Source organism: Callorhinus ursinus, unplaced genomic scaffold (genome assembly GCF_003265705.2).
Source record: "Callorhinus ursinus isolate GAN/ISIS: 27379988/994484 unplaced genomic scaffold, GSC_fseal_2.0 scaffold71, whole genome shotgun sequence".
NCBI lineage: Eukaryota > Metazoa > Chordata > Mammalia > Carnivora > Otariidae > Callorhinus > Callorhinus ursinus.
The window spans coordinates 3,705,006-3,730,498 of NW_027397133.1; the positions used below are offsets into that span (position 1 = coordinate 3,705,006).

The window sequence follows — 25,493 nt, forward strand, 5'->3', positions numbered from 1 at the left end:
TTTATTTATTTAGTCATCTCTACCCCCAACGTGGGGCTTGAACTCACGACCCTGAGATCAAGAGTCACGTGCTCTTTCCGACTGAGCCAGCCAGGCGCCCCTGGGGCTCAGATAATTCTTAACCAAGTTTTTCCACATGAGGCTAAAGTTTGGTTAATATGCACTAGTATGGATGTGCTGGTTTTTACAATATCGAAATACTCCTGGCTGGCTAATCATGCAAAAGGAATTGAGAAAGCACTAAAATTCAGTAATAACATATCCTAATACAAACTCATTAATTCAAGTTAATTGCTGCAATAGGTTTTCTGTCCTATTTCTACCTAGTCGATCATAAAGAGACTGAATACACAAAGCTGTCAGGCAGTATTATAAAGGCTACAAAAGTTTTTAGTGTAATTGTTATTAGTTCAGGAACAATGAAGAGAGGAGAAAACACCAAAACACTACGGATGGTGCTAAGAGAAATTCTTTATCTGTTGAGACCCCAAGTCACCCAATGGCACTCAGTTTAATGGGAAGTTGCCAGAAGCACTTGATGTGGTTTTCTTATCAAATCACAGCTAAGCCAAGATTATTTTATATATATTTAATATAATAAATAAAGTAATTAAATAAATGAATATATGTGTATATATATTTAGCATATCAATCAAGAAATCGCACCAACAATTTCTAAGTAAGTTTCTAAATAAAACAAAATCATTGCATGATTTAAGAATGATTTGAGCTTCAGCTTATGTTCTTGGCAAACAATTTAAAGAAATATGTATATATAGAGAGATCGTTCCCATTCTTCAGAGAAGAAAAAAATATTTAAACATTTTGATGCATATATTGACGTATATATTAATTTATATCACCGTACCAGTTGCAAACGATTTTGAACATCACTCTTCCTTCGTGAATGTCCAACGGGACATTTCAAAACCGTATGTGACAAGGGCCAATGCTTTATTATGTGGAGAGCCCTGCATATTATGACATCTCCATCCCTGCGCTATGCCTCCCAAGAGCCAAAAGCACCACCCGATCGCAGTGATAACCCAAATCATCCCCGTATGTTTCCAGAATGCTCCATGGAAACCCAACAGTCTCTGGGAGCCATTTGCGGGTTCAGTGGCTAAAAACAGAGGCTGTGTTCTAAGAAGTCAGACTTTGGATGTGGGAGCCCCGTTTGAGAGTGGGCCAGATTTCCATTTATCTTCTCTTGCTGGTCTGTGACGCCTCCTCCTCCAAGGGCTTCCTGCTTCTGCAATATCACCCCTCCCCCACACCCAACCTATAGGTTCGGGGAGGCATTGACTTGCCTAAGATCACAAAGAAAATAAGTGTGGCCACGCCAGGAGCCAAACCCAGCCTTGATTCCTGAGCCCTTTCCACTCAAGTGGCTCACAGCACCCCTGGGGGGTGAACATTCATGACCCGCGTTTCCCAGGTGCAAAGCAGAGGTTCAGAGAGGCAGGGTCACCACGGCCCAAGTTCCCAATGGGAGAAACTGGCAGCGCTGGGTTTTGACCCCAGGCCTCTCCCGCCCCAGAGCCCGTGGTCCCAAAAGCTGGGTGCACACACCCAGGGGGTGTGCGAGACAAGTCACTGAGATGAGCCAGGTAGACAAAAACCTCTAGGTTTATTTTAAATTTTAAAATGGGATAATTTAAGCCTCATTACTAATATACAGAATGATAGTAGTACCTGTATATAACTTATAAATAAATACACATATTCAGGATACTTGCCCAAACACCATTTACTCTTGGGTGCATGATCACAAAAGGAAGGCCGCCATGGCTTCACCTGCTAAGTGCTGCGGCCTCCCGGGACCCTCTCTCTCATGTTGCGTTACTAGAGGGGGGCAGAGTACCCAACTTCAGTGTGGGCTCCAGCCTGACTGGGTTCGAGTCCCTGCTCTGTCACTTCCTAAGCTGTCTGACCATGGGCAAGTGACTTTACCATTCCCGCCTCAGTGTGCTCACTTGTAAAACAGAAATAATAGCAGCTCCCTCCCGCCTCAGAGGGTTGAGGTGAGAGATTGATCAGTTAATCCGTGTCCAACACTGAGAGGGATGCCGGGCACACCGTACGTGCTGAGTAATGTGAGCTAGGATTGCTGTTTATCCCGCCGTGCAAGTGGGCCAACAGGTGCGGAGCATTACAATGAGGTAACGCAGTTAACATGGAGTGAGTCTGGCATCCAGAGCTGGGTTCCTAACCACAGCTGCAGCTCAGGGCTGAGCCTGTTCCCTCCTCTGTAAGATGGGGTTAAGAGCAGCATGCATCTCACAGGGCTCTCACAGGGCTCTCCCAGGAAGCAAGGAGGTCGCATTCTGGAAGAAGGGAGATAGTCATCTTGTCCCTCTAGGTACGGGGGATTAGAGAGACCAAAGGCTCTCTAACGGGAACGGGGAGGTCCGGGCTTGCTCCGGCCTTGGCCCCAGAGCAGGACAAAGGCGCCCTCTAGTGGCGGAAGCTACCCCAGCAACCAAGTGTCCTGCGGGCTCTTTGCGAGCGAGACACTGCGAGTGCACTCACTGAATCCTGGAGGAAAGTGATGCGCACCCAGAAACTGGGACACTCTCCCAGGCCGGCCCCACTAGTAAGAGGTAGAGCCGGGGTTTTAATCGCGGTAGTCCAGCCGCAGAACGTACACTTTTTCCTCTTTATAAAACTGTCCGTGCTCTAAATAAAACCCAAGCTCTTGGAAATCTTGGGCAGGGCAGGTCTTCGAAGTCCAGGCCCGTCCCCGGCCCGCCCACCAAATGCCAGCGGCGCCAAAGCAAAGGGCAGCTCCCCGCGCATGAGTGTTCTTCAGACCCCAGGATAGGGCGCTGGAGCTTCAGCTGCTTCCCGCCAAACTCAGGAGTGCCGGGTTGGGGTACTCGGGGTTCTCGATGACCCCAGGGCCGAACTTGAGCTCCAGGAAGCGACGGTAGTTGTTAGGCGCCTGCGCCACGAAGCCAGCGAAGGACAGGGGCACGAGAGGCTGCAGGAAGTGTTCGGGGAATTCGACATCCTGCCGGTGGTCCAGCCACGTGTCCTTGGTCATGACTCCGTTGCGGGGGTAGAAAGGCCACAGGTCCACGTGCAGGTGGTTGCTCTCGCTGTACTGCACGCGGAAGAAGTCGCCCTCTACGGCCTTCTCCCACACGAAGCCGCGCTCGTCCACCACCGAGCCCGCCTCGGCCCCCCGCAGCTGCTCGCAGTTGCCCACGTCCTCCAGGTAGATGCCCAGGTCCACGTCGTAGTCCCACGGGATGATGTCCCCGTGGCGGGCGGCCCCGAGCAGCGAGCCGCCCTCCAGCCAGTAGCGCACGCCCGCCGCCTCCAGCACGCCCACCACGTAGCGGGCGGTCTCGCGCAGCGCGCGCAGGCAGCACGGGGGCGTCCAGCGCTCCTCATAGAGGTAGGCCGGCGTGTCGCCCACCACCGTCCCGAAGCAGCGCGGGGTCTCCTTGCTGCAACCGAACCACTCGAGGCGCCCGCCCTCCCCGCTCACCAGGCGGATGCCCAGCGAGCGCAGCAGCGCCGCCCGCCGCGTGCGCCCCTCGCGCTCCGCCTTCCAGCGCGCGTGGGCCGTGGCCAGGGGGGGCTGGCGCGCAGCGCCGAACTGGAGGTCCAGCAGCTGCACCGCCCAGCCGCGCAGGGCCGTCTGCAGGAAGAGGCCGGTGCCCACCGGCCGGGCCAGGGGCGCCGACAGGTTGAAGAGGTCGCGGGCGCGCAGGAGCACCACGGCGTCTCCGTCCAGGGCGTCGCAGCGGGGCGCGGAGGGCGCGGGGCCGTAGCGGGCCGTCCACTCCCGCAGGCTGACGTTCAGGGCCAGGCACCGGGCAGGGTTGGCCGAGGCGACGGGGGCGGCCACCAGGCGTGCCCCTCCCGCCCGGAGCACCTCCACCATGCGCTCCAGCTGGCCCGGTGCCTCGGCCCTCGCCCCGTCGGGCACCAGGGCCACGAACTCGGTGGCCACATAGGTCTCGGGGCGCGAGGCCGCGGCGGTCCGGTCCAGGGCAGGCTGGAGCAGCGCCAGGCGAACGTTGGGAATGCGGGGCAGGGCCAGGGGCGGGTAGGGGAGCGTGTCGGCGGCCACCACCACGGGCTGGGCTGCGTCCTGTTGCAAGAAGGAGTCCACCAGCTCAGGCACCGCGTTGTCAAAGGCCTCGAACTCCCGCACCAGGACGGTGACGCGGGGGCCGGCAGCCCCTCCACGGCGGGGACCCCGGGCCCGGGAGTTCCTGGGCTGGTGCTGCAGCCATGAGACATAGAAGAGGACCAGGAGGTTGAGCGTGATGGCGGCTGCCAGGGCAGCCTGGCAGCGGGTGAGACGCATGGGGCCAAAGTCGGGCCCTAGCTGGGCTTCCAGGGCATCCTGGGGAGGGGAGGACGAAAGACGAGGCTGGAGCTGGTTGTCAGAAGCCTCCTACCCCCCCCACCCCCCTCCATCCTCAGCGCTGCCCTTCTTTCCCAGCCCTTTCTCTGTTTGGTTTCAGCTGTCCCACCCTAGCCCACCACTCTACGGCATTTCTGCGTGGGGACAGGTCTGTATCCGCCCACTGGGTAGGTTCTGAGCTTGTTTCAATCCCTGCTGGGTCCCTAGTTCCACCCAGCACAGAGCCTGGTGCTCAGAAAAGGTTTTATCCAATGTTTCACCTTCCCTTCTTCCTTGTTCAATCGCAACTAATCTTTATCCTTTTCTTTGGCAACTTCTCATTCAGGTTTGGGTTCAGTTATAAATGTCCCACTCCATTCCCAGGCCCAGCTTGCACCTTCTGCTCCACCATTCCCTCCTCCAGGAAGCTCCCGCCCCCGATCTGTCTCTCCTGTCCCTCTCACACTCTGGCCCTGGCTCCTGGGTGAGGCTGCTGCCTCAGCATTGGCCCGCCAAGCCCCTCCCCCACTGTCCCCTTCTCACTTCCTCAAATCCTGTGCCATCTGGCCATCTCTTTCCCGGTGGTCAGCCAGATCGATTTGGTTTTGCAAGAGAAGCTAGAAGTGTTTTCTTAAGTCACAACTGTCCCAATTTTTAATATTGACCACTACTTAAAAAAACAAACACAAAGCAATTTTACCATATGTGTTAACTAGAATTTAAAACCTTAAATTAAAAAATAAAAACAAAAATACTTTGAATGCTAAGTTCTATCAAATAATAAAAGGATAAAAATAAAATAATGATTTTTTTTTTTTTTTAAAGGGGAGTGGAGGGGCGCCTGGGTGGCTCAGTCGTTAAGTGTCTGCCTTCGGCTCAGGTCATGATCCCAGGGTCCTGGGATCGAGCCCTACCTCCGGCTCCCTGCTCCGCGGCAAGCCTGCTTCTCCCTCTCCCACTCCCCCTGCTTGTGTTCCCTCTCTCGCTGTGTCTCTCTCTGTCAAATAAATAAAATCTTAAAAATAAAAAAATAAAAGCGGAGTGGGTAGTCTCTTTTGATGAGCAGCTGTGGGCCATAGGACACACCCACCCTTCACTCATCCCCGCACTCCTAAGCAACCCCCAGATGGCGCTGTCTCACTGTCCCCATCACAACGGGAAGCTAGCTCGGCTGGTCTCCAGTACTCCTACAACACGCTCACTCACTCTCTGGGCTCTGAGCAAATAAATACTCAAAAAAAATTTCCCCAGGAGGGATTTCCATAGGTTTCTACTGCTCCCAGAAAGGGGGACATCAGAGACCCAGCTAATCTTCCTACCTCCTAAATACTTCTGACCACAGCTCCCCCTTCAACCCTGGTCCACCCAGATCCCGGCTCAGCCTCCCCTGGTCTCCTGACCAACTCTGCTCCTCATGGCAGCCAGAGGGGTCTTCATAAAGCACAAACCTGACCTCTCCCTCCCTGCTCAGAACCTGCCATGGCTACCCAGTACCGTGAGGAAAAAGTTTAAGTTTCTTACAACCTCCCACAAGACCTTGGGTGACCTTGGGTCTCTTGCTGGCCCACCAGTCCAGCTCCATCTCCTGCCATGTGTCAAACTCTGCCTAAGCCACCTTGGACTTTTCCTCCAACAGATGTTATTTCTAGGCCTTTGTACATTCTGTTCTTTCAGCTTAGAAGATTCTCTTCCTGAACACCCCTTCTCCCCATGCCTCTTTTCTCCTCGAGAACTCCTACTTATGCTTTAGGTCTCAGCTCTGATGCCTCCTCCCCCCAGGAAGCCCTCCCTGAACCCCAGGCTGGGTCAGAAGTCCTCCGTGGGCTCTTGAAGCCCCTGGGCTCCCCATCCCAGCCCTGCTCGTTCTGGTTGGGCATCATCCGGGGATGGGTCTGTCTCCCCTACGAGACTGTGAGACCCGGGAGGGTAAAGCCAGGGCTTCCTCGATCACTTCTGTGTTCCTGGCACACGGGTGGGTACTGAAAGTGCACTTGGTGGAAAATTGATGCCCAAGGACAGGGTTCTCCGAATCTATAAGGCCTCAGTTTCCTGAAGTCAAACTCTGTACTGTGGCTCGGGGCCCTGGGTCCTGCCTCCTCGCTCGCTTTCTCTCTCCTACCAGGAATGCTCTCCTTCCCGTCTTTACCCATCCCAGGCCTGCTTACCCTTCTCTGACCCAGCTCGGTTGGCATTTAAGAATCTGAGTTGCACTTTAAGAGCAACTTCTTAATCTTTAAAACCTTGGAATCGCCTTCTGGACCTTAGATTGATTCTTCCTTCCTTCAGTTCTTCCCTTTCTGTGGAACCCCTACAATACGCCAGGCACTGTTCTAGGCACTGGGGACCCAACAGCGGACACACAGCACACAGTGACAAACAACAACTCTGACCTCACATTACCGTGGGTGGGGGGAGGAACCTTTGGAACCATAGAATCTTCGGGGTCTTAAAAATCTTAGACTCTCAGAGCTTATGTACACAGAAGCACAGGAGACCACTGACAGTTCTAGAATCTTCTAAAGATTCTATAGAGACCATCTTCCTGCTCTGCCCTCATTCTCCACCCCCCACCCCCAGTCTGTTCCCCACTCTGCGCCCAGAGGGATCTTGTGAAAACTCAAATTAGATCCTGTCTTGCCTCTGCTCAAATCCTTCCGTGGCTTACAACTCACTCAAAGGAAAAGCCAAAGTCTTCACATAAGGCCCCATGTGATCCCCCAGCCTCTCCCACTGACTCGTCAGCTCCAGCCCCACACTGGCCACCAAACACCAGTCTTCAAATACGCCCAGGGGACTTCAGCCAAAGTACCGGCTATTCTCTCTGCCTGGACACTCTCCCCCAGGTATCTGCATGGCTCCTCCCTCATGGCCCTTGGGTCTCTGCTCAGATGTCACCTGTCCAGCGAGCCCTTTCTTTGGCCACTCTTTTTTCAAAACGTATCTCCCTATCACCCACATATTTCCTGTGCCCCATCCCTGCGTTTTTCTCCCCTAGTCATGATCACGTAGATTTTACTTATTATTTTGTTCCTTGCTGTGTGCTCAGAGCGCAGCTCAGTGCCTGGCACATAGCATGTGCTCAGTAAACGTGTGCAGCCTGAATGACTGACTCCAGTTGTTCAGACGGGGAAACTGTGGCTCAGAGACAGAAAGGACGCAGGGAGAGCCTCCCAGGCCCTGGCTCTCGGCATGCTCTGTCTGGCTGACTCTGGGCCATGAGGTGCCCAGCAGGAGAGAGGACAGAAATCGGGTCCTCAGAGACCAGTGCTACGATAGCCAGACCAGCAGGTGAGGGGCCCAGAGAAGAAAGAGAAAGGAATCATCCAGTACCCTGACACGGTTGGTCTTGACTTCCCCAACTATAAGGGCTCAAGACTCCTTTATCGAGGCAAAGGGTATGAAGTGATGATTCTGAAGGTCTGAATGTTCTGTGTTTCTCTGAATCACAATACGATGATAGTATCAATAATTCTAGCTGCTCATGATATGCCAGATACCTTCCTAAGCACTTTGCTTAAATTACCTTGTTTAATTTTCATGTTGTGATAACATTTAAAGATGAGGAAGAAGCAGCACAGAGAAGTGAAGTCACTCACTCAAGGCCACACAGCTGGGAAATGGTGGACCCCGGATCTGACCCACAACACTGGCTCTAGAGTCATGTTTTCAACCAATAAGTTCTGCTGACTCTCTTGGGTCCACTCAGACAGCCCAGCTCGCCGTCCACCTTCAGTGAGCGTTCTGCGGCCCTAACCTGACGGGTGCTTTTCAAAGCTGAATACGGCACATCACTTAATGAATTCAACCCATTAACTCAACAGACAGATGTTTACTGAGTAACGTCTGTGCCAGACCCTGTGTTCTGGGGACAGGGAAAGATCGAAGCGGTCACTGGGCAGGCCCTCCAGAGGTAGGAAGACAAAAACCACACACAGAACTTACAGACAGGTCAGGAAACCAGCGGGGGGTGTGAAAGAGAAAAGGTGGTCAGGGGAGAAGAGGGCAGTTAGGCTGAGACTTTGTCTCTCCATTCCTCACAAAACACAATGTAAGTGGATCCAGATTCACTTTAGGCCTAGGTTCACCCAGCCTGAGCTCTGCTCTGGACTGGGCCTCAGCTGCTGCATCGGTGGAATGGGAATGTGACAGGCAAAGAAGATGAACAATATGCGGGAAGGGCCGTTTCCACAGGAGTGCTGGTGACACTGAGGAACTTCTTACCTCCTAGGGTGCTGCAGGACCTCCGGGTGGGCGGTTCCAGCCCAGCTCAGCTGCACTGCTGAGGGAACGAGAACCAGAAAACCCCAAATCAGCCAATTTTGCACAGTAGAGTATGATTTCACCTTACCTACAAAAGTGGCAATGAGAACGTCAGAGAATCCTTTACTTTTTGAAGTTCTATAAGCTCAGGCACCACCTGGGGTATCTCAGGAATGGGTGGGAAGGATGTCAGTTATCATAGCAACCTATAACCATCCCTTTCTTATGAATGAATGTGTCCAGAAAGGTGGGGCTAGAAGTGACCAAAGCTGTTACCATGACAACCTCTTCCCTAGACCTACTCCATCCTGAGACACAATCTTAAAACTGTCTCCTACCTTGGTGGGCCTGGTTCTTAGGGTCACGGGAAGGGGGACTGTCCTTGTTACCATAGTAACCAGGGGTTGGCCTTGCCTGTTTCCACCTCCTGGTCCAGGCCCTGTAACCATAGCAACAACTCCTCAGCAGAGCATCTTCTCTAAATAAAAACACCTGGTTGGTTTGGTCCATGGACCTCCCATGATGGGGGGGGGGAACGGTTACCATGGTAATGCCAACTAGGTGGCTAGGGGGAGGGGTTGGGAAAGAGGTGTTCTCTCAGCAATCAGTGTCCTTGGGGCTGGGGTCCTTTCTACCTGAGTGCTAGGTGAGGTTGCCATAGTAACCAAATGAAGGTAGAGGCAGAAGGACCACCAGGGACTTAGGTTACCTTAGCAATCTCCTCCTGGTGCAGAGACAGGAGAGGTTTGGGGCTCCATAACCACAAAGGGGGACGGTTCCAGGCTGGGGAAGGGTTACCATGACTACCGACCTGGACCAGGAATCAGAGAGCACGGGGCCATTGCTGAAACCACCCCTGGTGGTCGCCCTTTCTCTCAGAGGGACAGTGTCAAGGAGAGTGACGTTTGGGTCTGGAGGGGGTTAGAATTTTTCTTTGCGGCGAAGCAGGAGGAGAGGGGCAGAAAGCGGCTCCTTCCAAAGTCCCGCTCTTCCCAGGCGCGACCCTCGTGCTGGGCCCGGGTCTCAGCGCTCCTCAGGGCGCGCATCTCCGCCCCGCCCCTTCCCTCCCCCCCGCACGCGCGCGCGCGCGCGCTTCCGGGGTCGACCCGGGTGGGCGAGGCGCGCGCCCGGCCTCGTTCCCATCACCGCCCCCCCCCACCCGGCCCCCGCCGAGCGCGCGCGCGGGCGGGGTGGGGGGGGGTGGCGGTGGTACGGCCGCGCAGGCGCGCGAGGCACAGCGGGCGCGCGGGCCGGCCCCGGGGCCTCCATGATGGAGGAGCGAGCGGCCGCCTCGGTCGCCGCCGCCGCCTCCTCCTGCCGCCCGCTGGGCTCCGGCGCGGGCCCCGGCCCGACGGGGGCAGCCCCGCCCTCTGCCCCTGCCCCGGGGCCCGGCCCGGCTGGTAAGGGAGGCGGCGGCGGAGGCAGCCCCGGGCCTACGGCGGGGCCCGAGCCCCTGAGCCTGCCCGGGATCCTGCACTTTATCCAGCACGAGTGGGCGCGCTTCGAAGCGGAGAAGGCCCGCTGGGAGGCCGAGCGCGCCGAGCTGCAGGTAAGCGCCGCCCCGGGACCCCCGACCCCCCGCCCGGCCCGGCCCGGCCCGGCCCGGCCTCACCCGCCGCCGCCGTCGCCGCCATCTTGGAGCAATGGCCGCCGGGACGGCCGGGGGGGGCGGGAGGGGACCGCGACCGGTCCGGAGACGGAGTGAGGGGCCGTCCGAGGGGGGTCCTGAGGGCACCTGGCGGCTCGAGGAGGGAGGGGGGCCCCGGGACGGGAGGGTCCGACCGGGCCCGGCCGAGAGGAGGGGTCAGGGGACCGGAACCGGCTGGGAGCTGGTGTGGGAGTGAGCCGACTGGCAGACGGGTTCCCTGGAGAGGGACCTCGGGCCCTGAGGGGAGCCCAGGAGAACTCAGCGGAGAGTGGTGGGAGGAGTTGGGGGGGGTCTCGTTGAGAGTGAGCAAAAGCCCGGAAGGTGCCGCTGGGTTCCCACCCCCGTCCCCGACCAGATGAGGGTTGGAGGTGGAACTTGATGGGCTTCGGGTGGGAGAGGGGGCGTCGGGAGAACTTGGGAGCCGCCGAAGGCGAGAGTGAGTCGAACGGGGAACTGGCCTGAGTGGGGAGAGGAAGTCAGGGAGCCTGGGGCCGGGTGTGTTTCAGAGCATTTGGACCGGGGCGGGCGGGGGGGGGCATGAAAGGTGCCTGTATGAGGACTCGCGATGAGAAGAGGGCCTCGGGGGGTCCCAGGAGGAAAATGTGTGCCCTCCCCCTAAGGACGAAACTTTGGGGACCCCGGTATGTGTGACTATCGAGTGTAGGGTGGGGTGCCGGGAGTGGAAGCATGGACAGGGTCAGGACTTGCTCTAGGAGCCTGTATGTAAGAGCTGCAGAGCGGAAACTCCAGTTTGGGGGATGTGGAGGAGTGCGGCGGGCAATGGTCTTGAGATGGGAGGTGGAGATAGGATAGGATGTCAGGTGGAGAACCCTGGACTGGAGTGCGCTGGAGTCCAGCGTGGAGATAAGGGGACCTGGGATGGAGACAGGAGGACACGGTGGGGGGGGGGTACCTGGAAGGTGGCAGGGGGAGGATTTGGCAGAGCAGGCAGTGTTGAAGAAGCGTCTCGGAAGGACTCTGGGAGGAGATGTGTTTGTGGAAGTTTCCCATGGTTTGTGGAGTAGCTTGGGAGAGGAGTGTGCTTTGGGATGATGTTTGTTAGAGCCTGAGGAGTTGGGCTGGGTTTCGTGACCTTGAGAAGTGTGGGTCTGTTTGTGGAGTGTCTGGAGGATGGGGCATCAGAGTTGTGAGGATTTGAAGGGATCCAGGGATGGGCCACAAGGACTCTGTGGGTTCCTGGGCTGTGGTGTAATTAGCAGAAGCCGGTATCTACTTCTAGCAGCCCAATTTTCCCCTTCTGGTTCATGGTTTCCTGTCTAGTTGATATGGGGACCCCCCAAATAAATAACCGATGAGAATTTTGTCCAGAGGGTGAATGAAGAGCATTCTATAATCGCCCCCCCTCCCCCCGCCACTAGGGATCTTAGCTGTGTGGTAGCTGAGGCTTGGCATTGAGGTGGGAGAGGAATCCTTATGTAAGCACCCCTCACTTTTGTGTTCAGCTCTGTTTCCGGAGCTCTTTCCCAGCATACATCTGGCTAGATCTCAATACCCCATTATGGAGACGGGGCAGGTGTCATTGCCCTCACTCAGCAGCAATGACGGTAGCTGCTGTTTATTGAGCATATATGAGGTGCTAAGCACTGTATGTAGCACTTTAGATACATGGTATCATTTAATACCTGGAACATTCTGGGAGGGCGAGTGATTCTATTCCCCCACCCTGGCTTTTTGAGAAAAGAATGGGAAGAGGAAAGGGAGGTCCTGAGGGAGAGACAGTCTGTGATTGATCTAAGATCACAGCCTGTGGGTGGCAGGGCTGGTCTGTGGGCTTTTAAAAGCCCATGCTCTGTATCTCTCTGCTGCCCAGTACAGACGAGGAAGATCTTCCACCGAAGCCCAGTGGCCTCCTTAGGACCAGCCAAGCAGTCGTAAGCAGACCTGGGATTGAATCTTGGTCTCTGGGACTTCACACTCCAGTTCACCCCACAGCACCCACCGTGCCACCTTCTCGTCCTTGAGACTGGCGGGAGAAAAGTTGTGTGTTTATGCACTCACCTAGTGGCCCTTGGAGTTGGAGAGGAACTTGTGGAGAGCCCCTGGTTAGGCTCTCCCATGTCTAGGCTGTGGCATCACTTACTGTGAACTTTTGTTTCTCTTGTTCTGGCACAGTAGTAAAAACGCAAACGTGTCAGAAGTGTGTGTGTGAGAGTGAAAAGGGAACCCCCCCATCCCTTTCCTGCTCTTCTCTGCAACTGTTCCTGCGAGAAAAGTAGTTCAGCTCTGTGTGTGTAAAACGTAAGGTCACACACGAATCGTTTCGTGACTTTCTAACACCCGTGCCTTGGTGTTCCTTTCCTGTCCGGACAGAGAACTTTCATATTATTTTTGATAACTGCATTCCGCTGGATGTTTATACCGTAGCTTCTTTAGTTGACCCGTGTTGACAGACTTTTAGCTTCTTTCCTAGAACCTCCCCCACCCCCCGTCAGAAACGGCTGCGGTGATTATCTTTATATTCCCTGTGAGTATAAAGCGGAATAGGTGGGTGCAATGGTAGAACAGCTATGTTTATGAAACGGCGATCTGTTCAAATTGCCCCCATGGTTCCACACACCCCCTTCAGCGGCACCTCAGTTTACACACCTTTGCTCAAACACTTACCGCTTAACAGAGGTGTGACTTCTCTTGTGAGATCCTTGAAGGCCTGACCCGTGTCAGACTTCTGTGAGGAACCCTGCATACCTTTTCTCCAAATCGCGGAGTACAGCTGCTCGGGGCATAGGACCTGCTGTGATGTCGCCGTGCTCAGTGAGGGCGTGGGGGGGATGGTAGAACAGGCAGCCCCTCCTGAGGTCCTGCCGGGAGGTACCCAGAGATCGGAGCAGGGAGGTGGTGTAGATGCCATCTGACAATAAGCAGGACTTTGTCAGATGGGGGATTCCGAGAAGCAGGCAGTGTGGTTTCTGCCCTTCAGAAACTTCCAGGCTGACAGAGGAGGCTAGTTTGCGCAGGAGGCTGCAGAGAACTGTGCACACTCACACGCAAGTGGAGTTACTTGATTGTGTGGCTCTGCTCGAAGTACCGTGATCTTTGGAATGTAAGAAAGCATAAAATATTTAAATGAAAATGGAAGTTCCGATCATAAGTATTTCTGATTTTATAGGTACGTATGTTGTGCATTTAAGGTCCATCAACAGAGGATAAACACAAAAGGTCACGGGGCGCCTGGGTGGCTCAGTCGTTGGGCGTCTGCCTTCAGCTCGGGTCATGGTCCCGGGGTCTTGGGATCGAGCCCCGCATTGGGCTCCCTGCCGGGCGGGAGGCCTGTTTCTCTCTCTCCCACTCCCCGTGCTTGTGTTCCGTCTCTCGCTGTGTCTCTGTCAATATTTAATAAAGTCTTAAAAAATAATAATAAAAACACAAAAGGTCACATACAAACCCTATATAGTTTATAGATTTGTGGCACTTCTGGGGAGGGGAGCTCCCCGAGGACAGGAGGAACCTCTCGGGGGAGTCTCAGCTGGATGTTCATGGAGAAGCAGCGATAGGGAGATGTGGGGAGCGTGGTGGCAGCAGAGAAGGTGTGGAACTGGCCCCTCCCCACTGCCAGCCTCATGAGGGGCTCGGAGGCATCCAGTGGGGAGGCATCCCTGCCAGGAGTCCTGGCTCTGGGCAAGGAGGAGTGCAGGAGATACAGGGCTAGGTGGGTCCAGAAGGGAAACAGGACTGGCGACCGGGACAGAAAGGTCAGTACAGGATACCGAGAAGCATCCATCAGCCTCGGGGAGGACCGAGATTGCTCAGGCTCCTTGGGAAGCCCTTCCAGTGCCACCTGGCTGGAGAGAGGGAGCAGCCGCCGGAGAGGCGGCAGCGGTGTCTGGGCACAGTTCTTGGGGAGGGTGGTGGGTGGGTATGGTGGGTAGAGAACTTCCAGGTCCTGGGCTTACCTGCCAGCCCACCAGGGCACTCACAGATCAGGCGGTGCTGGCTGCTGGCATTTTCGGTGGTAGGAGGGACCGGCCGCCAACACTTCCTCTTTCAGTGGGATTCCACTGAGTTGGTTCACTTCAACCACATGTTTCTGGTTCTCTCTTTTCCCTTCTTTGCCAGGGGAGCTGAGAAGGGGACAACAGAGCAGAGTGGGCCGAGTCAGGTTCTCGCACCATAATTAGGAGAGGAGAGATCGGGGCTTGCTGTGGTGAAAGCAAGGAGATAAAGGGGCCCAGCCCAGCAAGTGTGAGGGCCTTGTATGTTTGACTTTCTCCCCACAGACTGAGTCACCTGTGTTATCAGTCCTGCCTCCTTATTACCGCAAATCCACTAACCCAGCCCCCCTTCCTCTTCTGGGTCACTGACATTTCTCCCTGGGATTTCTGGGACTGCCTCCTGTGACTGGCCTTTAGCTTTGTGGGCATCCCACCCCCCCAACCCCCCAGCCATCAGTTCTCTGCAGTATAGCTGGAATTGTCTTTGTAACATGCGCTGATTACATCTCTCCTTTTCTTAAAACCCTTCTGTGGCTTCCCCTGTGCTCTTAGGACAACATTCAAACTCCATCTTGGTCTGCGGTTCTGTCTCGGGCCTACAAGCCTCTCTGCCTTTCCTCACTAACCCTGTTACACGTTCTCATGCAGCTGTACTGGCCTTTTTAGCGTACCATAAGCCTGCCATGCAGCTCTTGTCTCTGTCCTCTGCCAGCAGCACGTGCCACTCCCCTGGCCACCTTCTAAGAGCCTTCAGGTCTTGACTGAACTGTGCTGCTTAACCTCCAGGAGCAGGTTGGGTGTCCCTTCTCCCATAACACCCTTTGCTTCCTCACCATGTCTAGTCATGCCGTATGTTGGTTGTCTATGCTCCTGCTTGTCTCCTGCGCCATACTGAGAGCTCTGTGGGGCCAGGAACCACTCATCTTCTCCATCACTGGCCAGTGCCTCACGCAGGACCTGGTTGTCCAGGCAGTCACCAGTGCTGGATGTCGAATGGACGTAGTGTTCAGCAGGCTGTACCGGCGCTGGGAAGTAGAAGGCTCATTACAGAAGCCCCAGAGGGTAGGGAGGACAGTGAGGAGGTAGTAACTGGGGGCTTATGTTTGGTGATTGAGCTTTTCTTCTCCACCTCTCCCTCCACCTTCTAACGTGACTGGACAGGGTGGATTTGGGTGAAAAAGGACAGCAATTCAGACTGCAAAGATGGTGACCACCTGCGAGTCTGCCTGTCTGGCCTTAGGTATTTATGTGTGTATGTGTTGCTTTAAAGTGTAGAGAGAGGGCGCCTGGGTGGCTCAGTCTGTTAAGCATCTGCCTTCAGCTCCTGTCATAATCCCAGGGTCTTGGGATCGAGGCCCGCATCAGGCTCCTTCCTCAGCAGGGAGCCTGCTTCTCTCTCTGCTTGTGTGATCTCTCTCTCTAACAAATAAATAAATAAAATATTTTTTTAAAAATAAGCTAGTCAGGGGTGCCTGGGTGGCTCAGTTGGTTAAGCGACTGCCTCTGGCTCAGGTCATGATCCCAGAGTCCTGGGATCGAGTCCCACATCGGGCTCCAGGGAGCCTGCTTCTCCCTCTTACCTGCTCCCCTCTCATGCTGTTTCTCTCTCTCTCTCTCTTTTTCTCTCAAATAAATGAATAAAATCTTTAAAAATTAAAAAAGTAATAAAGTGTAGAGAGAGAAAAGTGTTCAGAAGGGGGGAAAAATCCATTCCCTCAGTGGACAGGTGGGTCCCCCCCCCCCCACAGCATACCTGGTGACATATAGTGATCTGTTCATTATTTTTCCCACACCCTCTTCTGGAACGTGCACTCCATCTTGTTCAGTGCTGTGTCCTCTATCTGCACCTGTACCTGATACACAGTTGGGGCTCAGTAAATATTGGTGTCATAAATGAACGAACGCATGATACTTTCGTCTTGCATCAATGCACGTATATTCTTTTTTATTTTCTCAAAGGAAGCCTACATTGCAGTTATGCCTGTAGGCTGCGTCCCCGGAAGTGGACCTGTCAGGACAAAGGGAGTGTGCATTTAACTTTTTTATAGATATGGCTGAATTGCCCTCCGGGAAGTGTGCATCAATGTATGACCCCACCAGAGGTATATGAGTGCCCATTTCCCGGCCAGAGCCAGGCATTAATTAGCACATGCTCAGTTCTCAGCTAACCTGAGGGAGAGACCTGGTCCCTGGAGCAGGACCGAGGCCATAGTAGGCTTGTGAGCACAGAGCTGTGCCACACTCCGAAGTGCCCAGGCAGGTAGGTCCTCTGGGCCCTTCAAGCCTCAAGGAGAGGGAGAGAGTGTGGATGGGCATCTGAGAGGCTGCCAAGAACCTAGAGTCTTAGAGCCGGGCTTTGAGAATGGGCACGGCCTGGAAAAGGTGTCTGTGGCCAGACCCCGGGGCTTCTTGGAGTCATTGAAGTTCTCCAACAAGCACATGATGTTTGGGGATTGGCTCCAGGAAGATGCAGCTGCCTGTAGGGGCAGGAGGCCTGTAAGCCACGGACATCTCTGCTCGATGGGGCTTGGGTCTTAAAGAACTGGGCCTGTTTCAGCATTGCGGAAGAACAGACCGGGAGAATAAAAATAATAAGAAGTAGGAGCTGGCATTTATTAGCCCTTCTTCTGTGCTAGGCCTCGGACTGAGAAGAACTTAACACATGAGGGGCAGGCACTCTCGTGAGCCCCATTTTCTAGAAGGGGAAATGGAGGCTCAGAGAAGGCCGATGACCTGCCTAAGATCATGCAGCAAGTAAGTGGCCGAACCCGGCCTGGAGCTCAGGCTGTCCCAGCCTGTAACAGTGGAGCACTTGGGGAGAAGCCAGGGTTGAGCCCTGCTCTCAGGGCTTTGGCACAGGACTTCTGGAACATGGTCAGGGGCCAGGATCCTGCCTCGAAGGCCGTTGGCCCAGTGTCTCCAAAAGACCTGTTGACAGACCAGAGCAGACTGGGGTAGCCCATGCCAGCAGACGGTGTGAAGTGGTTGGCAGGGGCCCTGGGTAATGTCTGTGGCATGTCTCGCTCACCCTGGGCAGACTCCGGTGGGACGCTTGGTCCCCGCGGTGGGGGGTGGGTGGTAAAGCTTTTGCATTGGAGCGGGAGCTGAGCTGAGCCACCCACTCTTGTCCCTAAGCTCCCGAAGTAGCTTCCTACGCCTCCCAGAGACAGATGCTCTGGTAGAAATAGTGAGATACCACCTCCACCAGCAACCTAGGGGACAGCACCTGCCTTAGGGTGGGGGAGAAGGAGCCCGGGGCTCTTCGTGCCTACCTCCCCCACCTTCATCCCTGATCTGACTTCTCCCCAAAAGGCAGGGGCCAAGTTACCCATTTTAATTTTAAGGGTTAAGGACTCCTCCTCAGCTCTTTCATGGTGTGTCACATGGCAGGGGACTCTGGAAACAGATCCAGCATGCCCTGTCACTGCTCCATTAAACCCTGGCTCAGGGTCTTCACGCCTGAAGAAGTGGCTGCTGCATGTCATTGTGGGGGTGGGGGTGGGGGCTGGAGCTGATTGTCCTTGCATGAGTGGGGGACACACATCAGTGAGCCTGAGCCCTGCTGTCTTCCTGTTCCCTTCTGTCCCCCCAGGCTCAGGTGGCTTTCCTCCAGGGAGAAAGGAAAGGGCAAGAGAATCTCAAGACAGACCTGGTGCGGCGGATCAAGATGTTGGAATATGCGCTGAAGCAGGAAAGGTGAGCACTGCTATCCTGGGTCCAGCCTTCTGAAGAGTCAGGCCCGAACGGGCGGGTGAGGAGGCCGGCCACAGTGCCTTCCAGCCCAGGGAGGTTTGGAATCCGGCGTTCTCTTCCCCATTGCCCAATACTGTGTGATTCTAGCGCAGGGAGACAGAACGAGACATGGTAGGTGGGGTTCAGGATTAGCACTAGTAACAATATTCATAACGATGGTGGCCCCCACTGTATGCTCATTGCCTCATTGACCCCTTCCAGTCACCTCATGGGTACAGGTGAGGCTTCCAGAGGGGAAGGACTTCTTCAGGGACTCCTGGAGCTGGGTAGCACCACAGTCTGCCTGACTCCAAAGAGTGGGTTCTTCATAATGCCGTGTGTGGCCTCTTCCACCAGGGTGGCTTCCTAAAGGTGGAGTGAGGTGGGGGCGGGGAGGGGGCTCAGCTTCCGCGGTCAGGGAGTGGGCTGTGGGAGGCCCTGGGGTCTGGGATCCCTGAGGTGAGTGCTGGCCCTGTCTACTCCTCTGCATCTGTCATCCGTTAATCATTTGCTTTTCTAGGGCCAAATACCATAAATTGAAGTTTGGGACGGACCTGAACCCAGGGGAGAAGAAATCAGAACCAGCAGAACAAGGTGCCCACCTGCAGATCCGCCCGACTTGCCCACCCCCCGAAACGGAGCTCAGTGTGGTGGAGTTGCGTGGAGTTGGGCCACCTCTTTCTTACTTTGCTCCACAGAAAGCAGACTTGCCTGGGGGGCTGGGGAGGGCTTGAACTTCACTCTCAGTGCCCCCTTTGTGGGCTGCTCTGCAGGGCCCCTAAGTGGGGAGGGGGCTGGATTTCGGTGAAGAAGGCCAGTCCTGCCTTCTGTCCCTCTGTGACACAGACAGACACTGTCCCTAATATTCTAAGCTCCTTGTTCACCAACAAGTAGGTAGGGCAGGTGTTCCAGGTAGAGGGACACGTGTACGGGAGTTTGGCGATGTGAAAGAGGGGACGAGGAGTTACTGGGTGTGACTGGAACAGGTGGTGTGGGACAGTGGAGGTGAGGGGCCGGGTGACCCATCAAGGCCGTCAGGGCTGGGTTAACAGTGATGTTGTTGTTTACATCAGACCCCTCCCACCAGGACTGGAGTCCTAGAGGGCAGGGGTCTTTGTAGCCTGGGCACCTAGCCAGCTGCCTAGTAGATGCCCAGTAAGTAGTTGATGAATACAATAGATGATCTCATTTAATCCTCCCAAGAATCCCGAGAGCTAGGTGCTACTGTTATTAACTGATTTTCTCGGAAGAGGAAGCTGAGGCTCAGAGAGGTAAACCAACCTGCTTGAAGTCACACAGCTGGTGAGCGGCAGAGCCGGACTTGAAGTATAGAGTCTGGCTCTGCCTGCTGTCTCACAGCGGGGCCAGCTTCCCGTGTGGCAAAGTAACAAGTAGATGGGAGTCTGCAGGGCGTCTGGGGGGTGGTCTGGGGAATGACCCCAGGAGAGTGGAGGGCGTGGAGGGGTGAGGGTAGGTTTCGGATACCCTCAGGCAGGGACTCGGCAGGACGTGTGACAGTGACCAGTAGTGACTGAGGAGGGTTTGAGGGAGAGGAAGGTGGAGGAGGTGATGGGTACGTGGCACTGCCCTAAGATAGTCTGCCTCCTTTGTCTCCACTCTCCAGTCTCCAATGGCCCTGTGGAGTCGGTCACCCTGGAGAACAGCCCGCTGGTGTGGAAGGAGGGGCGGCAGCTTCTCCGACAGTGAGTGTGCAGGACGGGGTGCTGGGCTGGAGTGGGGAGAGGGACACGTTTGGCTCGGGAGATAAGCCTGAAGACTCCACAGTCCTTCCTGTCCCCGCTGGGGGTGGGACACTGGACTGTCAGGATCCCTGCTGGTCACGCTGTGGGTGGAACCAAGCCTGGGAGGGAGGGAAGACTTGCTGCAAGAGGCAGAAGGGGGGCGGGGCGCTCCTTTTGGGATGTGACCCCAGATATCACTCACTTAAAAAAAAAAAAAAGGGTAACGTTATGTTTTACTATTAAAGAGATTAGTGTGTTTTTAGAAAACTCACGAAATAATAGGGAAACACACACACACACACATATAAAATCACTCATAATTCCACCACCCAAGGAATCTCATGCTCCTGTAAGCATTTTGGCGACTCTGGTGGGGCTCTCTGTGTGTGTTTTATAAAAGCAGGCACTCCCCTCCTCCAGTATTTTCTACTGCATTGTTTTTGTGTTGTGGACATCCTTCCATATAAATTAGTTAGGTTGCATCATCTTAAGAGCCGTATGATTGTCTGTCACACAGATAACCATCACTTTCCATAGCCAGTCACTTCTTGTACATTTCCGTCGAAGATGGGTCTGTAGCGTGACAAGCATCAGGCAGATATTTGTCCCTATTCCCGACTTCCTTAAGCCGGATGTCCGGAAGCTTGCTTCCTCACAGTGTGTGCCAGCAATAACGACAAAACGGTTCTTGTAGGCAGCACCTTCCCAGGTGCCTCTTACGTGCCCCTGTACCCACATTGATGCCGGGTGTAAATTCTATGCGGTAAATAAACTACCAGTACTCCCCTAGCAGAAAGGCAGGTAGGGCGTGTGTTGGTGGAAGACGACACAGCTGATAAGTAAGTGAGGGGTCTGAGATGTGACCCCAGAGCCCAAGCTCTTCATCACCGTGCTCCCCTGCCTGCCCTCGGGTGGGGCGGGGGCCTCGGCCACAGGCGGGCGTGGGGGATGAGACAGCAGGTGAAGGCAGGTGTGCCTCGGCATGCGAGGGGCGGGCTCAGGGGTCCCAAAGGCACCAGGTCGTGGTAAACAGAAAAGGCTTCTGAAGGAGCCTCCAGAGGACCAGATATCCACAGGTAGCCGCAATTGATTTTTTTCCCCTATTTGTAACTTTTAAACCAGTTCCAGCTAGCTTCCATTTTTTGAAATTGCGGCCGTAAACACCGATTTGTAGAAGTGAGTAGAGTGAGTTGTAAAGATTGCTCTTACGTCTCTAACCCCTTATTCCGAAGGTCCAAGGTCACTGCCAGTGCACTGAGTATGTATCTTTCCAGGCCTCGTGGGCGCGCACTTCGAGTGTTTGTGTGTGGCCTGTACCGGTACACACGTTAGTACTTTCTTCTTCTTTTTTTTTTTTTTTTTAAACCCATGAATTGTGTGGCTCACATAACTTGTGATTTTCGTTAAGCCGCTTATTGTGGCTGTCTTGGCCCTCTGCCTCCTTTACTTTCTGCCTCGGGTCCCCATCAGTCCTTTGCGGCCACAGTCGTCCGCGGTGGGCATGTAGCGTGGCCCCTGCGTTTTGGCTCTTCCGTTCGGCATCCCCGCTAGCATCTCTGTGACCGCATTGTGCCTGTATGTAAAGGCTTCCCCTGGAAATAGACTCGAAGTGACGCAGCAGGGCCCGGGCTGTGCTTATTTAAAATACAGGCGTGTAGTCTTAAGCTGCTTCTCCAAAAAGCCTGTCCCCGTTTGCATCAGCCTCCATCAGATCTAAAGAAGCCAGGAGACGCCTGAGCCGCACTGGTTCTGTCTCCCTGCAGGTACCTGGAAGAGGTGGGCTACACGGACACCATCCTGGACATGCGGTCCAAACGCGTGCGCTCCCTCCTAGGCCGCTCGTTGGAGCTCAACGGGGCCGTGGAGCCCAGTGAAGGGGGCCCCAGGGCCACGCCAGGCCCTGGGGGGCTCAGCGGCGGTGAGTCGCTGCTGGTGAAACAGATCGAAGAGCAGATCAAGAGGTGAGCCCTCACAGGTCTGGTCCTCTGTGGCCCCTCCTCCTGGTGAAGGTCAGTGTCACAAAAGTCAGCAGTGCTCCTGGAGGCTCTGGTGGCCACTTCCTTCCTGGAGCGTGTTGTGGGCTGGTTTGTTCCAGAGCCCTTGGTCCCTTCACTGTTCTGGGTCCCCCTGTGCATCCACTCCGTTGGCATCGTGTTCGTGCCGATTTGTGCCCCAGCTCACACCCAGCCCGGCCCCCGTCCTGAGGCTCAGGCCTTATGCTACTCAGCACACGGAGCACCTGCTGGAGGCCGACCCTGGGTGGCATGCTGGGGCCCGGCGGGGAGCGAAACACACGGCTGCTGCTTGGGGACTTCTTCCTGGTTCCTTCTCTTCTCTGTAGTTGTTACTCGTCAACATAAGTAATTTAACGTTCGCTGACGTTTGGTGCTGTGGAGAAAGGTCAGAAGAAAGAAAGATGAGGAAATGGGCGGTGGGGGGGTGGTTATTCACAGAGGTGACATCTGGGCAGAGAACCGCAGGAAATGGTAGAGTAAGCCACACAAGTACTAGAAGGAGAATGTTCTAGGCAGAGGGAATGGTGATTGTCAGGTCAGGGTTCCACTTGGCGTGTTCAGGAACCCTCAGCGAGGCCAGTGTGGCTGCAGCGAGTGAGCACATGGGCTTGTGGTCTGTGGTGAGGTTGAAATCTCGGGAGTCAGATCAAATGGGGCCAGAGCAGCCACGATAGGGAGTTTGGAGTCTACTCTACGAGTTGTGGGAAGCCTGTGGTTTCGAGCAGGGTGTGACACAGTCCCATGTGCTGGCCTCCTTTGAGAAGGAGGGGCCGTAGGGCGGGAGCGGAGCCTCCTGGGCCGTCCAGGTGAGAGGTGGTAGATGCGGGTGGTGGAGGGGGTGGGGTGGCCGGCCTCTCTGCAGGTTTGCACTTTAAAAAAATGGATGTGGGGGAGAGGAAGGAAACTAGCAGGTGGCTCTGGGGTTAGGTCCAAGCAACGGGAGCAGCGTTGACTAGTGGGGAGGACGAGGAGTGGAAGGGATGGCAAGGGGGCCATCGAGGGCGGGTGGAGTTCGCGGGGCTGGGTCGCCCCCCTCCCCCAGAACCAGTGATTGAGTAGCCAGCCTGGGGCTCGGCTGGGGGGGCACAGCACTCCGGACTCCCCTCTGGCTCACCAGTGCGCAGGCGGGATTTGCAAGCTGGAGGCGGCGGCACAGGAGGCCGAGCAGGTCCGGCCAGGGTTGTGGTGGTGGTCGGGGGGGACCTGAGTGGTGGCCGGCAGCTGAACGCAGACATGCTCCGCTGGGAGGCTGTGCACACGGCGGCCGGGGAGGGAGCGCTGGACTTGGTAACCCAGAGGAGGGATCTGTCCTCGGAACAGTAACCATATACCTGGGGGTTGGCAAGGACCCTCTAGAGCATCGGCCTAGTGGCAGGAAAGGAGGATGTTTGCATTTATCCGAACTTTGAATTCCACCTACTTTTCTACCCTGGACTCAGGTTCGGCAGGTATGTCCTTTGTTAAAGCTTGCCATCCAGTCGGAGGCATTAGACAGTTGGGCCGGAGTGGAAACAGGAGGGGACAGGCTCCCTGCCGGCGGGGCTGGTGGCAGGGACACAGGCATTGGCAGAGGGACCGCTTCCTCGTTCCCGCTGGCCATGTCTGCCACTCGCCTGACCTGTGCCCAGGCTTTGCCCGGCCTGTGGGCAAGGGGGCTGCTTTCTTGGCCAGCTCTCCTGGCTCCGCAGGTGCAGGCAGATGTGTGGTCGGGGCCGGGGGCTCATGCCCCGGGGGGCTCAGAGCTCGGGGAGAGGGGCCCAGGGTGCGGTCCGAGCAAGGGCGGCCAGGTTGTGAGTGTGCGTCAGGCGGAGGCTGGGACTGGAGCCCTCTGTGTGAGCGGGGTCCAGGCTCCGGGGGGGGTCACGGTGGGCTCAGCCCTCTTGAGAGCGGGGTCCAGGCTCTGGCCACAGCACCTCGGCGCCCTCCCATCAGCTTCGTCACCTGGCGGGCCTAATGCCCCCTCTGCCTCCCTCTCGTGGGCAGGAACGCGGCGGGCAAAGATGGCAAAGAGCGCCTGGGCGGCTCGGTGCTGGAGCAGCTCCCCTTCCTGCAGAGCTGTGAGGACGAGGACAGTGACGAGGACGACGACCTGGACGGCGTGCAGCACAAGAAGCAGCGCGTGAAGGTGCCCTCCCCTCGCCTGCCCCCCCCAGGGGGCCGCCGCCCACTCTGTGGACTGGCAGCAGAGTGCCCCTGTGGGTGCTCTCGGGGCTCCCTTCCCGGCCCTGTCTGTGTGCGGCCTGACCCTGTCCCTTCCCAGGACCGGCGTTCCCCTCTCCGGCCAAGCCCCTGCCCCGGGGCTGTGTCAGGGCCCGCCTCTTCACCCCCAGCCCCGCCTTCTCCCACCCCCCTTCGGTTCCGAGAGGCCGGAACTCTCCGGACTGGGCCAGCCATGCGCTGCCCTCTTGCAGCGCTCTCCCTCGGGCTGACCTCGTCACTGCTGCGCTGAGCTCTTCTTGGTGTGGCTGTGGCTCTCTGTCTTCTCCCTCAATAGACCGAGAGCTCTGCCAGGCGGGGAGTGGGGGTTTCCTTGCTCTCCTCTCCCCAGCACCCAGAATGGATGTGGCGGGGGCCCTGGGCACTGCCAGGGCCAGGTTGGGGGTCCCACGGGGGACTTTGTAGGCGCAAGCATCCAGTCTGCTCTTGTGTCAGGACCTAAGCCCAGGGGCACTGCCTGCAGGGTAGAGTCCAGATCTCAGCTTGGCTTCACGTTAGTGGCTCCCACCCCACTTCACCCCTGCTCCTCAACTTCCCGAGCCACCGTGCTCCTACTGTTTCAGCGGTATTAACCTCAGGCAAGGCCCGGGCTCCCCTGGCCGGTAAATGTCAGTTTGGGCCTTCATGAGCCTAGCCCTGTGCCAGCAGTAACAACGTGGAGACAGAGGTCCAGTCCCTGGCTTGGGGGAGCTTGTGGCCGGCGGCGTGCCCGTGCAGGGGTGCCTGTGTGTGGCCTTCCCATCAGAACCCCTCGCTGCCTCCTTCAGCCTCACCTTAGCACCCCTCCTCCAGGCAGCCCTCTCTGACCTCTCACCTGCCCTTCCTCCCCTTCCCTGGGCAGGGTTGGAGCCATCTGGACCCGAAGTGGTCCTCCCTGCCTGGTGTCCCCATGGCTGTGCGGGACCAGCTCTGTCTCCAGAGTCCCCAGTGTGGCTCAGCACAGGGTCCCGCCTGGCATGGGTGCTCAGGGAACGGACAGAGCCAGCATGCTAGAGCTGGTTTACGGGACAGTCAGGATCACGCAGGGTCTGGGGCCTCTACCCCTGTTCCTGCGCCCTCCCGCCCCTATTGGGATTTTCACTCCTTTCTCAGCTCTTACCTCATCCTCCTCTGGGAAGCCTGCCCACTCCGCTCTGCTCCTCCCAGCGGAGATCATTGCTGACTTTCCGTACTCCCTTAGGCCTTTGTGTCTGTCACTGTGCTTGTCCTGTGGGCCCTGTGGGGTGGCTCATTGTGCAGGGGTCTCGAGCCTCCAGGGCCACTCTCTCACCTTCCAGACCTGCAGTGACCAGGCTGATTCCAAAGACCTCCGAGACTCCAGGAGTGGCTGCTGGCTTGGCTGTGTGCCTTTGGGCACGTGATTCTGTCTGAGCTGCAGTTTCAGAATTCCTGCCTCTGGGTTGTTGAGGATTTAATTAACATGAGCTCATGCACAGAAAGCCCTTGGCTACACTGGCTGGCCGCACCGAGTGCTCGGGCACGGCGGGCAGAACAGAATTACTCAGGAACCCTGGAGGACGCCTGTTAGGCTGCCACGCTCCTCTAGAGCCCCGTTGCCCCCGTTGC

At 56.2% G+C, this 25,493-nt stretch overlaps 2 protein-coding genes and 1 long non-coding RNA gene across 12 annotated transcripts in view; 1 reads left to right on the forward strand and 2 right to left on the reverse strand.

The window, feature by feature from the left end:
* Window positions 1-1,611: 1,611 nt before the first annotated feature.
* FKRP (fukutin related protein) lies at window positions 1,612-15,226 on the reverse strand. Of its 7 annotated transcripts, XM_073886536.1 has the most exons (5): window positions 15,055-15,226; window positions 14,183-14,350; window positions 12,897-13,612; window positions 8,585-8,642; window positions 1,612-4,363 (listed from the first exon to the last, which is right to left on the reverse strand). In XM_073886536.1, the coding sequence occupies exon 5, from the start codon at window positions 4,322-4,324 to the stop codon at window positions 2,837-2,839; it is 1,488 nt and encodes a 495-aa protein (XP_073742637.1). In that variant the 5' UTR covers window positions 4,325-4,363; window positions 8,585-8,642; window positions 12,897-13,612; window positions 14,183-14,350; window positions 15,055-15,226; the 3' UTR covers window positions 1,612-2,836. The 7 variants fall into 7 exon arrangements, with proteins under 7 accessions (XP_073742637.1, XP_073742640.1, XP_073742638.1 ...); XM_073886539.1 differs by lacking the exons at window positions 12,897-13,612; window positions 14,183-14,350; window positions 15,055-15,226 and adding exons at window positions 9,333-9,434; window positions 10,236-10,254; XM_073886537.1 differs by lacking the exons at window positions 12,897-13,612; window positions 14,183-14,350; window positions 15,055-15,226 and adding an exon at window positions 10,236-10,264.
* Window positions 9,869-25,493, forward strand: part of STRN4 (striatin 4) — a 29,099-nt gene continuing 13,474 nt past the window's right edge. For 2 of the 4 annotated variants that reach the window (XM_073886532.1, XM_025850112.2), the window contains exons 1-6: window positions 9,869-10,172; window positions 17,814-17,917; window positions 18,474-18,547; window positions 19,578-19,656; window positions 21,459-21,656; window positions 23,694-23,835. In XM_073886532.1, coding sequence (XP_073742633.1) covers window positions 9,891-10,172; window positions 17,814-17,917; window positions 18,474-18,547; window positions 19,578-19,656; window positions 21,459-21,656; window positions 23,694-23,835 — 879 coding nt within the window. In that variant the 5' untranslated portion in view covers window positions 9,869-9,890. Of the gene's footprint in view, window positions 10,173-16,951; window positions 16,976-17,813; window positions 17,918-18,473; window positions 18,548-19,577; window positions 19,657-21,458; window positions 21,657-23,693; window positions 23,836-25,493 lie in introns of those variants that run through there. The other 2 variants (XM_025850113.2, XM_025850114.2) reach the window with 2 other exon arrangements.
* Window positions 19,910-23,698, reverse strand: LOC112807305 (uncharacterized). The gene is made up of 2 exons (XR_012376365.1): window positions 22,825-23,698; window positions 19,910-22,083 (listed from the first exon to the last, which is right to left on the reverse strand). It is a non-coding gene; the product is annotated as an uncharacterized lncRNA (long non-coding RNA).

What these genes read in the sequence shown, in the direction of transcription:
- FKRP (XM_073886536.1), bottom strand. Translation starts at nt 4,324, where the DNA reads ATGCGTCTCACCCGCTGCCAGGCTGCCCTGGCAGCCGCCATCACGCTC.